This window comes from Epinephelus moara, chromosome 7 (genome assembly GCF_006386435.1).
Source record: "Epinephelus moara isolate mb chromosome 7, YSFRI_EMoa_1.0, whole genome shotgun sequence".
NCBI classification, from domain to species: Eukaryota; Metazoa; Chordata; class Actinopteri; order Perciformes; family Serranidae; genus Epinephelus; species Epinephelus moara.
In genome coordinates, this window is record NC_065512.1 from 20369090 (window position 1) to 20384290 (window position 15201).

At 40.6% G+C, this 15201-nt stretch overlaps 1 protein-coding gene across 1 annotated transcript in view; it reads left to right on the forward strand.

Annotated features, from left to right (window-relative positions):
* The window catches only part of LOC126392977 (glypican-6-like), a 146479-nt gene that overhangs the window by 88140 nt on the left and 43138 nt on the right, over window positions 1-15201 (forward strand). Inside the window, exon 5 of the mRNA XM_050048783.1 lies at window positions 14451-14581. Coding sequence (XP_049904740.1) covers window positions 14451-14581 — 131 coding nt within the window. The remainder of the gene's footprint in view (window positions 1-14450; window positions 14582-15201) is intronic.

Here is a 15201-nt window from a genome sequence, read left to right on the forward strand (position 1 = left end):
CTCACAGGGCACTGCATTTTGCCTTACTTCTCAGTGTGAATGCACTCATGCACTCAAAATAGAAGGTGTAAGTATAGAAGTAATCCATTTAAGACATAGCAAAGGTTTTTGCCACTCATCATTCACCCATTCATGCACACACTAACACACTACTGGCAGGGAGCTGCCATGCAAGGTGCTGGCCTGACCATAGATTTTTGACTTTAAAGCCATCCTGCTTACTGTAGTATTTAATTTCTGCAGTTCAGCAACAAACTTTGTTGTGCTGTTTTGTCCTGGAAGAAAAAAAAGCCATCTAGTTTTCTTCCTAACTGTTCAGGATATTAGTCTGAAATGCAAGCTACTTTCCAGAGTCTCAGCCCTCACTAATAATAAAGCGAATGTCTGAAAATTCAAGGCCATTTATCTCGAGACAGGTTTGAAATGACACTTGACAAAATTATTGATCCTGTAAAAATATATGAAATCACCTTTAAAAGTGTAGGCTACTTTTAGAACTGCCCCTTTGGCAGTAACTTTGGCATGTAGAGACCATTAATAAAACTTAAAGTCTTCCATTAGTGCTTCCAGCTGTGAGAAAACTGTGAACTTGAAAATTGAGGGCTGAGAAAATTACATCACATTATATAGCTTCCACACTTTGGAGTTATTTCTGGCAGAGTATAGACCCAGCCTGTGCCACCCTTTTACATCATTTGTGTGAAGGTGTCAGACAAATATTGCGGAGCATATTGTGCTCCTTTACAAGGCAGCAATGGATGAGCATTGTGCTTTTGCTGTGTTTTATGTGCAAAGGCATCTGTAGCGACAACATTAATTTCCATTTTGTTTTATAGTTCTTTGCTTGCCTAATCACTCACAGTTACATGAAGATGTGGTTGAGTAGATCTAATTACAGACTCACTTCCCACCTGTGCAATTATGAATCTGCAGAAAGAGAGAAATTTCGTGAAGAGAGGGGAATTATTCTCCGTGGTGTATTTATGAGCAGCCAGGCCTAACATTGTCTTTGCTCCGAGCTGCTTCATTGTCTTCGCTGTTGAACCTGTCCAGGTCTGAGTTTTGAGGTGGTGCTGCGGCCTGTAATATGTGGATTTTACAAAGTGAAAGAAAGGATACTGACTTGGGGGAAGAACTTGTTCGACCTATTTGTGGGCAAAATAGTTGAACTATTCCTGTCAGCGTTCATAGATTGAAATTCCATGGCATCTCCAACCCCATTAGTAACACGATCTGCCTGAGAATAGCTCATTATTGGATTATGCTGTTTAGTTTCATTAGCAGTGCAGTACAGTATCAGTGCTTCTCCAGTATATGGCTTTTACATTATTAGCCTTGCATCCTATTTAGAGTAATGTTATCACTCCATTACAGATCTGTACTGGTATAATGGAAAACAATCATGATGAGCGTGCGATGCTTTACTTTTAAACATGACTAAAGGCCTTTGCGAGCCCAGTCTGTATTTTTCATCTGAAATTGTTGCACGGTGAAAAGAAAAATGACCTCACATGTCACAAGTCACATTCAGGATGCATTCACACTGGCAGTATTTGGTCCACTTTAAACAAACCCTGGTCCGCTTCCACGGATAGTTCGGTTCATTCATTCTGGTGCGGACCTAATGAGCGAGCCCTGGTCCGCTTGACAACTGGGGGTCTCGGTTCACTTGCAAGTGAACCCTGGGGTGGTTCACTTACAGTGGGAAATGCAAAAGGGACTATCCAGTGAACTAAAGAAAGGAAGTGAACCAAAGAGAGGAAGTGACATAGAGTGCATTTTGTTTTTGTGGTGACCAAGCCAGCTGAAGGGGATGGATTTCCATTTTCAGTCCTTGCCAATCAATGAGTCGGGTTTTCTTCTTCCTCATGCTTTTTTTCTTCCACTAGTCAGTGGTCATTTCGGGCAATACTGCCCTCAAACAAGCAGCTGTTGTAACTGTGTGACGTTGTCCAGGCGAATGGGTCCGCTTTAAAAAGTGCAGTGTGAAAGTGAACCGAACCAAATGAGGGTGTGAAATATTTCGGCATTCCCCGCCCAGTTGAACCGAGTCCCTCGGACTATCCTGGTGTGAATGCGCCTTTAGGATGTTTTCACACTTGGTCCTTTTCAGCCCTCTAAGCTCACTCAGAGCTGTGACTCAGCATTTTATGGACATATGTGAACACTCCAAGAGAACTCAGACCCCTCTGAAGTGAACCGAACTCAGAGCTGGTCTGAGTTTGGTCCACTTCAAGTCCGCAGTGCGGTTCACGCAACCTGTGCCTTGTGAACACAAAGCGGAAGAAACTGCACGTCTCCAGATGTGGAATGTAAAACACTTAAAATGGCAACAGTCTACAGCACAGAAACACTAAGGTTTTACTCCAATTTTAAGTTCATCTGAAAGCAAGTTGCTTCATAACCGCACTGCAGTGCCACGACAAAGTAAAAACAAAACTACGTCAATATTATAGGCTATAGTGTGAACAGAAAGAGGACTGAGGCCCCATCAGAGCTGAAGTTGAACAGAAAGAGAACTGAGTCCTCTTTCAAATGAACTGGCAATGTGAACACAAAAAGAACTGAGTCCCTTTTCTGTCAGTTCACTTTTTGGTGCACTTTAGGAGGACTGAGTTCAGTTCATTTTAAAAGGACTAAATGTGTAAACACCCTTGCACACTATCTCCAGAACTTTCATCTGTCATTAGCTTCTGAAACAGGTTCTATTTTCTGCGTTTTTTCGTATCCATCAAAAGCTGTTAGAGAGTTGTTAGACCAAGAGAGAGCAAAGACAATTTGTTGTAACCTGTGGGATGCATGCATCCAAAACAAGAAAGAGGAACTGGGCACACAGCATCTTTAGTACTAGTATTGTTGAGATGGATGATGATAACGAGGAGGAGGATATCACTGATGTGGAGCTTCAGTGTGAAGACAGAGAGTAGGGACAGCTCAGCCTCTTCAGGTAGCCAGGGGGCCAAATGTATCCTGTATGCTCGGGTTTGCTGGCTCTCTTTACAATTTCATAGACTTTTTCATTGGCGTACTCTTGTTTACAGAGCTATTCTTGGCCCACTTCCAGCACACTCATGTCTGTACATTAAGCAAAAAAATGTGTAGTTGACTTTCTTGCATTTTAATGGTTGATTTCTAGAATTCATTATCATACTTTCTGGCTTTTCTTTGTAGTAATCTTATCTTGTGTTTTATATTGCTGCTTTTAGAGCTGTACATTTTTATTCTGTATTTTTGCTCTGTTTTGTCTGTCTGTAACTTATATTGCTGCCTGTCTTGGCCAGGACACTCTTGAAAAAGAGATTTTTACTCTCAAGAGGTTTTTCTGGTTAAATAAATAAATAAGATGCAAGTAGAGAGTGGCAGCAGACAGGGAGGTAACTCCAGAGGAGAGAAGCAAGGGAGGAAATGTGTTTTCCCATTTTGTAAATTCTTGAAGGAAACTAACCAATAAAATGCATCGGTTTCTGAACATAACAATTTTTATCGAATGCATATGAAAAAAATGGACTTGTTGTCAGACTCAAAAGTTTCTGACTAAAATAAACATGGTGATGGTGCAGGAAGTCGTATTAATGAACCCTTTAATGTAGGCAGCATTGTAGATGACGGTGGTCTGTGGGGACATTAAATACATGGCGACATTTGGACAGAGAATTCATTTCACTATACTGCTGACATACTGCTATACTGTTTCATTCCGCCATTTTTAAAATGTCTAGGTTGTGTCCTACAGTCTTATCTTGCTTGAACTACACTACATTGCCCCCACAATCTCTGGTGGTACTGCTCTTATTTGTTCATATCCATAAGCTTTCAGAGAACGTGCACAAATACAGACGAAATGAATTCATAGTATGGACAGAAGGCTTTGTCCGTGTCTGTATGTTGAGCATAAATGAGCCATTAGGGGCACATGTATTCATTCATTTTCCATAACCGCTTATCCTGTCAGGGGTCATGGGGGGTCTGGAGCCTATCCCAGCTGACATTGGGTAAGAGGCAGACTATCACAGGGCTGACACATAGAGACAGACAGCCATTCACACTCACATTCACACCTACGGGCAGTTTAGAGTCACCAGGTAACCTGCATGTCTTTGGACTGTGGGAGGAAGCCGGAGTACCCACAGAAAACCCACGCTGACACGGGGGAACATGCTCCCCCAACCCCTGTTTGAACCAGGAACCCTTTTGCTATGAGGCGACAACGCCAACCACTGCACCACCATGCTGCCCCACATGCACATGTTTGTCTGCACCATATCTCATGGGAGTCCATCCAATAGTTGTTGAGATACCTCAACCAGAACCACAAATGTTGACTCCAGGAAGGTGCCAGAGAAGAGGTCAGGGGATCATTAAAATCTTGGCATACATTGTCTTGGAAATATGAACATCTATACATCTAGAGATATTTCACTTGAAAAGGGAAAACTTTGACCTGCTACAAAAAAAAATGTCTGTAGGATTCACCCTCAGGGGAACATGAATGTCTGGACAAAATTTCAGGGGCAGTTCAGTTGAGATATTTCGGTCTGGACCAAAGTGACCAGCATCGCCATCCATACCTCTCCAAGATTCCCACCATTTTCCAACATGTAGGCTGTTGTGTGTGTTATAGAGCATGATGTGTTTAATATGGATCTTTTAGCTCAGTATCCATTAGTATATTTAAAGTAAGGCCAGTGAGCTCTGTCAGGCCAAAGCTGATTCTCCACATCATGACATGCTCTTTGTATTTTGATATGCAGAGTTTTGTCATTTTCTGTGAATGCCCTTAACAAGTCATTGGAGGTTGACAAGGAAGACAAGAATTACCACCGGCCTGTCAGTGGTAGCCATGGAGAAATTCAGCCTCTATTGTAGATGTTTTAATATATATAAAAGACGAAATTATCATTTTGGAAAAGCTTTTAAGGTTTCGAAAGAGAAATTAATTCTTGACAGTCTGCATGTGACATCTGTGTTTTATGGCCGTTAGTACTTTAAAAGTGAAAGCTTGTTTTCAACATCATGTTGAAATGCGTCTATGTGTCTGTGCACATATGTGTATGTTCAAGGACTTTTTGATCAGGATAAAGTGTGACCAAGGAACAACATGCATTTTTTTTTCCTTTTCCATTTTTATACCGTTTCATATAGCACCATTAGTTGGTTGACTGAAGCACAGATGAGCTATGCTTTACAGAATCCAAATTACACTAGAGCCATTTTTCATCCTGGGGAGCTCTTTACAGGCAAAGAGCCATAGATGGGCCTTTTCACTTTCCTTATTTGTCCTTGTCTGCTGGAGGTTGCCGCTGGCTGACATAGCCTGAATTTAAGTGGACATCAATCTCGATAAAGAGGCAGAGCCAGAGTAACATTACCTCCGATTTTTTTTTTTTTTGGCTGTTTAGCAAGACAGCACAAATAAGCATGTTTCACATCACAAACTGAAACATTAACCTCAGATATGAAACAAAATATTTGGATCACGCTGTGATTTCACGGCATGGTGTCTTTATATCCAGGCACAGTCTCAGTTGTCGTTTTAAACCCTCAGCTCAGAATAGGATGAGATGCGTTTATTTGCATGGCTGTGTCGTGATGATAAAAAGATTTCCTCCGGCTGGCCAGTGGCCTATCTGGGCGCTGCAACAGTGATGCAGGGAAAATTTGGCTCAAAGTGGCAGCCGTGCCACAGCGGACCGGACTTCATGCACTCTTCATAAATGACGGTCATTAATTCTCCATGTAGGTAGAGTTTTTCCACATGCGGTGCAGGAGCTCTTCCTCTGGGACAGAGCCGTACCATGGCCTGACTCAACCCAATCAGCAGCACTTCTCATCCTCCTGCTCCCTTCTTCCTCCCTCTCTCTCTCTGTTCCTGTCGCTCCCTGTCTGCTCTTCCTCAGTTATGTATGAAGACAAAGTTCCCGGCTCTCTCTGTTTGTCAAGCCCATCTGATAAGTTGCAGATAAGTCACCATGGTTTCCATCGTCTCTGATGCTAGAGGCACTCTTCTTTTCTCTTATTATGAAATATGAGTTGTTCCCAGTTGGCTCCCTTGACCTAAATTTTCAGTATTTGCACTTGACAGTTTTCAAGCTTATGCTTGAATTGAGATCTTATTTATTTATTTATTTATTCATTTTTTTATGTGTGTGTGTTTGTTATCAAGTAAGCAGACATACCTGAGGCAGTTGAATGAATTTACATCATAATCACATCAAACAGCGAGCAGTATGGCAATGCCAAGTTCAGATTATTTTCAAGAAATACAAGAAGACAAAGAAAGCATTTGGCCTTAATTGCAGTGCAGTGTCAAGAAACACGTAGCAGCTGATCAATAGTCTAGTAGTAGCAAATCTTAATTTTTGTGTTTGATTTTTCTGCCGGTACAGGTGTCGTCTACATTTAGACCATATGGTTGCACAGTGGTGCGATTGAAGTGCTACTGCAGGAAACCATTTGGCACCGATGTAGTCTGTATATTAAAATCTCTGCAAGCATCACAGGCTATTAGATTTTTTCTATGTTAACAAACAGAGGAGCTCTTCAAAGGCTCAGACTTTGACATAATTGGAAAGGAAATCGAGCCAGAGCTGCGCTAATGTCTCTCAGCTCTTTTCTTCAGCCATTAGTGATCTCATGTCCTACCAGAATGAAAAGCTGGACAAGCCTGCTATCAAAGAACAGGAATATAATTTGTTTTCTTTTGTTAATGTACAGTATTTGTATCTTATATCCTCTTTAAGTCCTTGGATTCCTTTTGCACAGAGTATTAGTCTTTTGTTTTCACTGAAGATGCATGGTTTTTACACACTGCTCAGACACTGCTTTTTGGTCTGTTCTCAGGAATATTATCTGTCTCTTCACAGTTTGGGAATAAATTATAGCATTCTCTAATGATGGGTGGAGTGATAGGAGCAGCAAGTCAATAAAAACATGTCAAGTACTCTTCAAAAAACAACACTGCTCACGACATTTTACTGCAGATTAAATAAACAGTTAAGGCAGTCACAAGCGTCAAGTGAGAAGCCATTGTTTCCGTTGTCTCCAAATGACAGGATGACGTTATTTAGTATGGGGGTAATTGTAGAGTCATTACGACAGCCCGCTGGTGAGGTCTTGTCCTGGGAGGTCCACAGATGGAGAAACCTTTCCTGACAGACTACTTAAGTACTGTCTCCAGATCTGGGACTCGCTCAGTTATGAGTTAGTGGTTTTGTGATGTCCAACTCCCTGTGGCACGCCATTCAAATGCAGGACTGCCATTACAAAAACTGTGGCACATTAGTGAATAAATCCAGTGGGCTTGAGAGCACTTTAGCACTGTTTCTGTTTCATAGAAATATCAATTAACACACTTAACCTTTAAAGGGCAACAGCTGTTGCTTATCTACTTCGAGCTACTGTGAGATCTGAACCATCAAAGCTGTAAATATTGAACATTTTCAAAGCAACATCTTTTTATGCATCTTTTTATGTGGTGACAGCTGTGGCCAGAGGCATTATGTTTCCAAGTTGGTCCTCTGTTTGTCAGTCCCATTCCGGTGAGTGTGATATCTCAAGAACACCTTGAGGTAATTTCCTTAAATTTGGCACAAACATCCACTTGGACTCAGTGATGAACTGATTTGATTTTGAATGTCAGAGGGTCTTCTTGTGAAGGTGATATCTCAGAATCGCCTTGAGAGATTTTCATATATTTGGCAAAATGTCCACTTAGGGTGCTTTCACACCTGTTTGGTTCAGTTCAATCAAACTCAAGTTTGTTTGCCCCCTGAGTGCGGTTCATTTGGGCAGGTGTGAACACAGCAATCACACCAAAACAACCAGACTGAGACCTTCTTGAAGAGGTGGTCTTGGTCAGGTTGCAAATGAACTCTGGTGCGGTTCGTTTGTGGTGAGAACGTGTTCCGACCTCGATCCGAACCAACTGCAGTCACATGACACATTGTTTGGGTTAAACATGAGCATGTTACAGTCCTGGAGGATTATTAATGTGCACCTCCTCCTGTACTGCCTTAATATGCACATTCAGCACATCCAATGCATCAAAACATTGTTTTCTAGTTGGAGCCGCGCCTCGTTTTCAAACTGTATGGTTTGACTAAAATGAACAATGACAGCAATATAGTCCACGATGACCAGCGCTAACATCAACCTGCGTAGCTATCCCTCCATTGTGACATTAGAAAGTGTCACATTTATCTTGCAAGTGTACTCTTCTTCAACGTTTTGTTTACTTCCTGGATTTTTCCCACATGGAAATTCTGACCCATCAAGAGCAGCTTTCTCATGCAGGTATTTTATCTGGTCCGCTTGTAAATGCTGCCGTGAGAACACGAACCAACTCTAGGCAATGTAAATGACCTATTTAGAATTTGGTGATCAAAGGTCAAAGGTCACTGTGACCTCACAAAACACGTGTCTGGCCATAACTCAAGAAATCATATGCTTATCATGACAAGACTTCACACAAATGTCTGATGGGATAAAATGATGAAGTGATGACATCTTATATCCAAAAGGTAAAAGGTCATCTTCACGGTGACATCACAGTGTTCTGCAAAAGCACTTTTCTGGCCGTTATTCAGCTTCATATCTCAGAACAGATGGGGAGACATTTGGACAGATACTGAATTGGTGACACTAATCTTGGGTGCCCACCTTATAACTTTGCTGATTGTTAAGATATTCTGTGTTGCCAGCTTTGAAATGTGTGTGAAGCATCCACATTTCAGAATTTGTAGCTTCTTTGCAGCAACATCCATATTTGAAGCATTGTCAGCTGTCATAGTTGCATGTGAGTCTGGACAGACATGGATATAAACTGCAACTTGACTGGTTGGTGGAGACGTACAACTGCAAGGCATTCATTTTAAAAATGATTAGAGGTGTTACTTGAAAAGAATAAAAACAAATGTATTCTGTGGAGGTGATGATGGCAAGTGTCTCATGTTCAGCGAGGCCTTCTGGCATGTGTCCACACAGGGATATTAATGAGCCATTGACCTTATAGTATTCATTGCCCGCTGCGCATGTAAATAAATGCTTGGCTTTCAGATGTTTTATTAAATCAATGACTCATCAGTACTATTTGTTGCATGCAGCATAACAACATTTTGTTGACTTGATTGAGTTGATTTACATAAAAATTGAATTTGCCACAAGAAGCATTCATGCTTCATGAGTGTGTGTTGGTGGACTGTGATGAGTTGGAGGAGATAATTGACAACACTGTCGAGTAATCAGAAGGCAAGACACAATAGTTTGCTGTTTGAAGCTATGACCTTTTGTGAAACAGTGTCTAAAAGGGTAAAAATTATTTTCATTATTATTTCAGTTTTTTGTTTTTTTTTCACTTTATTAATTAAGTCTTTTAAATATCCAAACATATAATAAAATACGCATCACAATTCTCCAAAACTCAAATGGGTGTCTTGAAGTTGCTTAGTTTATTCAACATACAGTCAGAACAAGGGCTCGGCGATATACTGCAATGACTATGTACAATATATCGGTATATTTTCAAGCAAGATATAAATTTAGACAACACTGTTTGTGTCACATAACACATACCAGTGTGCATCTCTCCTCTCTCATTCTCAACACAGCTCCGCCCCACTTACTCATCTGTCTGTTCATGAGTCTAAAGTGCGACATCGATGTATATGTTGAACGTGCTACGCTAAATCATTCTGTGAGATGGAATTACCGCAGTAGCACACGTGCAATCCAGTGCTGCACTGCTAGTTTGTGTGTGAGGTGGGTCATAGCGCTTCGCCATTCTTCTTGGTAGTTGTAGTCTATTGTGTGACACTGAGACAGCGCCTGGATGCAGACGTTTCATATACAAGACATATAACGCAGAAGTGTCTCTCACTCCTTCTCGGCCTCTCTGTTGATGCTATGTGCATAAATAAGATTAATAGCCTAAATAAATAACATTTTTTTAAATCATTTTCCAGCACTAGATTCATTTGAAAGGCCATGGTAAATGACGTTTTAATTCCCCACACAAAAGATTTTTAATTGTTCCAAACCACAATGGATTTAGACCTACTCATGCTATAGTTTTGTGCTGCAGTGCTATGTGCTAAATCAGTAACGTACAGCCCTGCTATTTATTTTACATAATTTGTCATGTACATGTTGTGCAGCTGTGTATTTTCAAGCAGGAATGAAATCCCTGTCCTTGCATTTTATTTTGATCACAGCTGTTTTTATAAAAGTGTTTGTGACTTGCAACTGAAAACATGTAGCCCATGTCATAGAAAAATACCGAGATATATACTGTGTGTCGCCAGTTAGCCTGTAAATACTGAGATAGGATTTTTTGTCTATATCACCCAGCCCTAGTCAGAGCCCAGAAGTATTTGGTTTACAGTGAGACTATAAGATAGAGAAAGCCAGCATCCTCTCGTTTGAAAACCTGGAACCAATTTTGCTCCCCTTCCACTCAAAAATATGTTTTTCTTATGGTTGTGTCCCCAAAAATGGGACAAAATACTGACTTGTATCTGTGCAAGATTGTCACTAGAGAGGTGTTTTCACATTCCTCTAATGAAAGAGGTGATGTCTGCTCACTTCCCTAAAATCTAAGATTCAAACGCACCTCTTTCTCAATGAGGTAGAAAGAGTAGAAGGGCTTCCAGGTTTTTTGTTTTGTTTTGTTTTTTACTTTTAATTTGGGAAAACCATGGTAAATAATATATCAGTCATAGTAATTTTACGCACTTTGAAATATGTCTGGAGGGGGATAAGGTAGATATAGCATTTTAGCTTTTAACAAAACTCAAAGAAATAAAACTCTGCAATGTGGAAATTAACATGCTATTTTTTTTAGCTGTCTGTGGAGTCAGCCTGCTCCCTCTTTTTGTTTCTGTACTCTCTGTGCGAGCTGACAGAGCCTGACACGCTGCAACTTAAGAAAACACAAGCAATGTGAGAAAACAGAAACAAATGAAGAAAACATTCACACCGGTCTGACAACTTCTGCATTTCGGACAGCATTTCGAATACAGAAAAACACCAGCAAATACAGAAAACCCACATAAACAAAATGCAAGCAATTATTAAGCAGAGACAGAAAATACAAGCAAATGCAGAAACACTGCGAATGCACACAACTAAACAGAGATACAGCACAATACAAATGTATGCTGGGACGTGTGTGGAATTCCCCTTTGCTTATGTTTTATGATTATGTTTTCCACATTTGCAGTGAACTTGTGTTATCAGCCTTGTGAATATGATGGTTTTGTTCATTTTTACCTTTTAAGTGCATACACTTACCTGTACTACAGATGTTCTTCCCATACATATTTAAATAACTGTCCACACTGTTTATTGTATTCATACTCACACCTGCACTTTATATTTTGGTCACTGCTGCACATATTCACACTGTTTATACTGTGAATATCTTGTGTCTATTCATACCTACCCCTGCTGTTTATTCTATTACCACTATGTGCATTACTCTAATTGCACTTCTGGTTAGATGCTAAACTGCAGTTTGTTGTTTCAGTCCCTGAACTCTTTGCAATAACAGTAAAGGTGAATCTTATTTAAAGAAAACGAGTCTTGAGTCTCTCAAGTGCTGCTAATATTACATCCTGCCGCATCAGACATGACAGGAATGTATTAAGCTAAGCATATGAGCAGGACCACATGATACATCCAATGCAGCCATTGCCCAAGTAAAGTAAAATAGCTGCATGGAGTGCTTAAAAAAAAAAAAAAAAAAAAAAAAGTAACAATAATTGCTATGTTGAAGGTTATTTGAGTTCTCAACCCTGCCTCCCAGAAATTACGTTTATATATCACTGAATTACATTCATAATTACGTTGTGGTGATTATGTAATCGCTGCCTGGATTATGTTCAGACACAACGTTACTTGGAGTTAATGAAACACTACAGTTATGAACCGTGCTGGATTCCCAGGGAGGTGGTTGGGGTTGTTGGCGGACATACAGAGCGCTGGACTGTGACACTAGAATTCCGGGTTCACGTCCAGACTCCTGTCTGTGGTCAGGCTAAGGCAAGAGAGGCACTTTTGTTAAGGTCAGGAAAAGGTCGCGATTTCAATAACATGTTAATAGAATAAAGAAAAAAAGGATGGCAGAGGAGATACCTGCACACCAATGCAACTGGGCTGGACAACCACAGAAAAGGTTCACAGGCTGAGATCAATGCAAAAGAAAGTCAATTTATTTAGGACATCCGTGCACAAAAAGAAGGTGCTGCAAAACAGCAGCAGACATTTCAGTCCTTGTAAGTGCTACTGGTCAAGACAAAATTAAGGACTGAAACAGTTGTTTTTATTCAATTTTTGTATTACGTTTTGCACCTTTTTTTGTGCATAGATGTCCTGAATAAATTGACTTTGTTTTGCATCAAGTAGCTCAGGCAGCAGTAGCTCAGTCCATAGGGACTTGGGTTGCCGTTACCGGAGGGTCGCCTGTTCAAATCCCCGTCCGGACCAAATGTGTAGTGTGGACTGGTGGCTGGAGAGGTGTCAGTTCACCTCCTGGGCACTGCCGAGGTGCCCTTGAGCAGTGTCAGTTCACCTCCTGGGCACTGCCGAGGTGCCCTTGAGCAAGGCACCGAACCCCCCCCAACTGCTGGGGGCGCCTGACCAAGGCAGCCCCCTCACTCTGACATCTCTCCACATAGTGCATGTATAGGTCCTGTTTGTGCATGTGTGTGTCTTTTGGACCTGTGTGTAATTGACAACAAGAGTGAAAAAACTGAATTTCCCCTCAGGGATTAATAAAGTATATAAAATTTAATTAAATTTAATTAAATAAATTGACTTTTTGTTTATTTTGCATTGATCTCAGCCTGTGAACGTTTTTTGTTTCAGCCCAGTTGCATTGGCGTGTGGGTATCTCCTCTGCTGTCTTTTCTTGGTTGTCCATTGTACCAGTGCACCCAAGATAAACTTTTTTTGTCACCTCAAATAGGCGCAGTTTCACAGCAGCCCTAATAGAAAAAAAAAGATAACTAAATAAATTTAAAAAATGCTGTAGTCACTTTGAGTGGATGGTGCATTTCAAGATTGCCTCTTCAGGCAGAAAACAAATGAAAAATGTTGCCAATGGACACTTTGCTGATAAGTTTAGTATTAACATTTTGCAACTTGCCAGGTATCTCAGCCCAGTAGCCAGAAGAAAATGTCTGCAATATATGTTTCTGCAAACCATGATGTTACATCTGCATGTTTATTACATATCAAATCAGTGTTTCTAAAGTGAGTAATATATAAGCTGACTTTTGTCATTGAAAGTTGGAGGGGATGCTGGATGGCGTGTCACCTCGACGAGACGCCTGCCAAGCTGCAGACTTCTGCAGAACAATGTTCGAAACCAGCAACACTGGTTGTTTTTGGTCAGTCCATCGCGTTGGTTCCACATGTGTTTGTGGCACCAAACCTGGGTGTCTTTCACAAACACAGTGGCATTTCCCAGCAGCATTTGAGCCACCAAACCTGGGTGTTTTTCACCAACTTGTCACTGCTTCTCCATCAGATTTTGTTCCACTAAACGTGGGTATTTTAAGCAAAAACACCTAAACCTGACCACACCGTCACCACAAGGTTGTTGAGAAACGTAAAGTTTCATCATACCTGCCACAAAATAATGTACAAATAATAATAATAATAAACTTTATTTGTAAAGCACCTTTCATGCAAGAAATGCAGAACAGAATGTTTTACATTATGGACAGTATAAACCCTGAGTGCTCAAATGAAAATAGACAGAATGGACATAAAACAGAGCTGATTGATAAAATCATAGAGTTGGAAAACTATAAATCATAAAATCAAGTAAGAAAATAGTTAACAAGGGAGTTAGCAACGTAGCTTTGTCCTAGCCCATGTAGGGCTTTGTATACAAGGGGGAGGAGCTTAAAATCTATTCTAAATGTGACAGGAAGTCAGTGCAGGGCAGCTCAGGCCTGATGTGCTCTATTCTCTTGGCTCTGGTTCATAGCTGAGCTGCAGAGTTTTGAATGAGCTGAAGTCTCTCAGTGGTGTTTTTTGGGAGGCTAGTAAAATGTGTTACAGTGGTCAAGGCGGCTTGAAATGAAGGCATGAATCAACATCTCGGCATCTTTTTCATTTGGAAATGGTCGTACATTAGCTATGTTTCTGGGGTGGGAGAATTATGTTTTCGTCACCTTGTCAATGTGGGACTTAAAGCTTAGATCTGAATCAAGGATCACACCAAAATGGGGTACATTGATTAGCAACATTTCCTCAATATAACTTAATTCGTTCAGCATTACGTTTCCCTCAAAAACATATTTGCTGTTTCTAATTTGTATATGCAAGTAATTTCTTGACTGAGTACTTAGAAACCAGTGAAAAGTGTTTCTTTAACTGAATGTCTTCCTGTGTCCATCTCCTCCCTCCTTCCCACACCCCACCCTTTTTTACCACTGTTTTGACAGATGCTTTGCTGCTGGTGGCACAGAGGCTGGAGGGACCTTTCAACATTGAATCTGTCATGGAGCCTATTGATGTCAAGATTTCAGAGGCCATCATGAATATGCAAGATAACAGTGCCCAGGTCTCCTACAGGGTATGTCAATTAGGTTTATCCTCCACACGACTAAAGTAACACCTCAGACAGGCTGCTGAAGCAAAAAAACTAAGGGGGGGAGCTTTCTCTAAGTCGCACTGGCCTGTGTCTAAGGTGTGTAGTACAACACGTTCTTATTATGTCCAAGTTTAGTTCTTGAATTTGAATTATATGTTTCAATTTGGTCAGATAATCTTAGTTCAACTAACAGTAGTTAATGTGTTTCCTGTGTTTTACTGCATTTTTCTTTGCCCACAAAATTGTAGTCAGAAAGAAAAAAAAATGTAGGTGGTTGTGAAGAATTCTTTCTGCCTATACAGATTTGAATGCCTGTTCTCATTCAAAGCTAAATGCTCTGTTGGCTTTCCCATGCAACAGATGCTGTTTAGTTTATGGTTTAAGTATATGTGGTATTTTCCCAAAAGCCTGTAAAAACTTAACTCTGTCATCTTAAATAGCATTGGTCACAGCTCCTAGTTGAATCACCTATCAACGTGGTTATATCAACTTGACGAAGAGCACTGTCACGTTGGTAATGTGGTGTAAATGCTTCACGAAACCTTAACAAAACAGCGTGTTTTTCCTATTTTCCGCTTCCCAAGTAATTTAAACCCCTGACA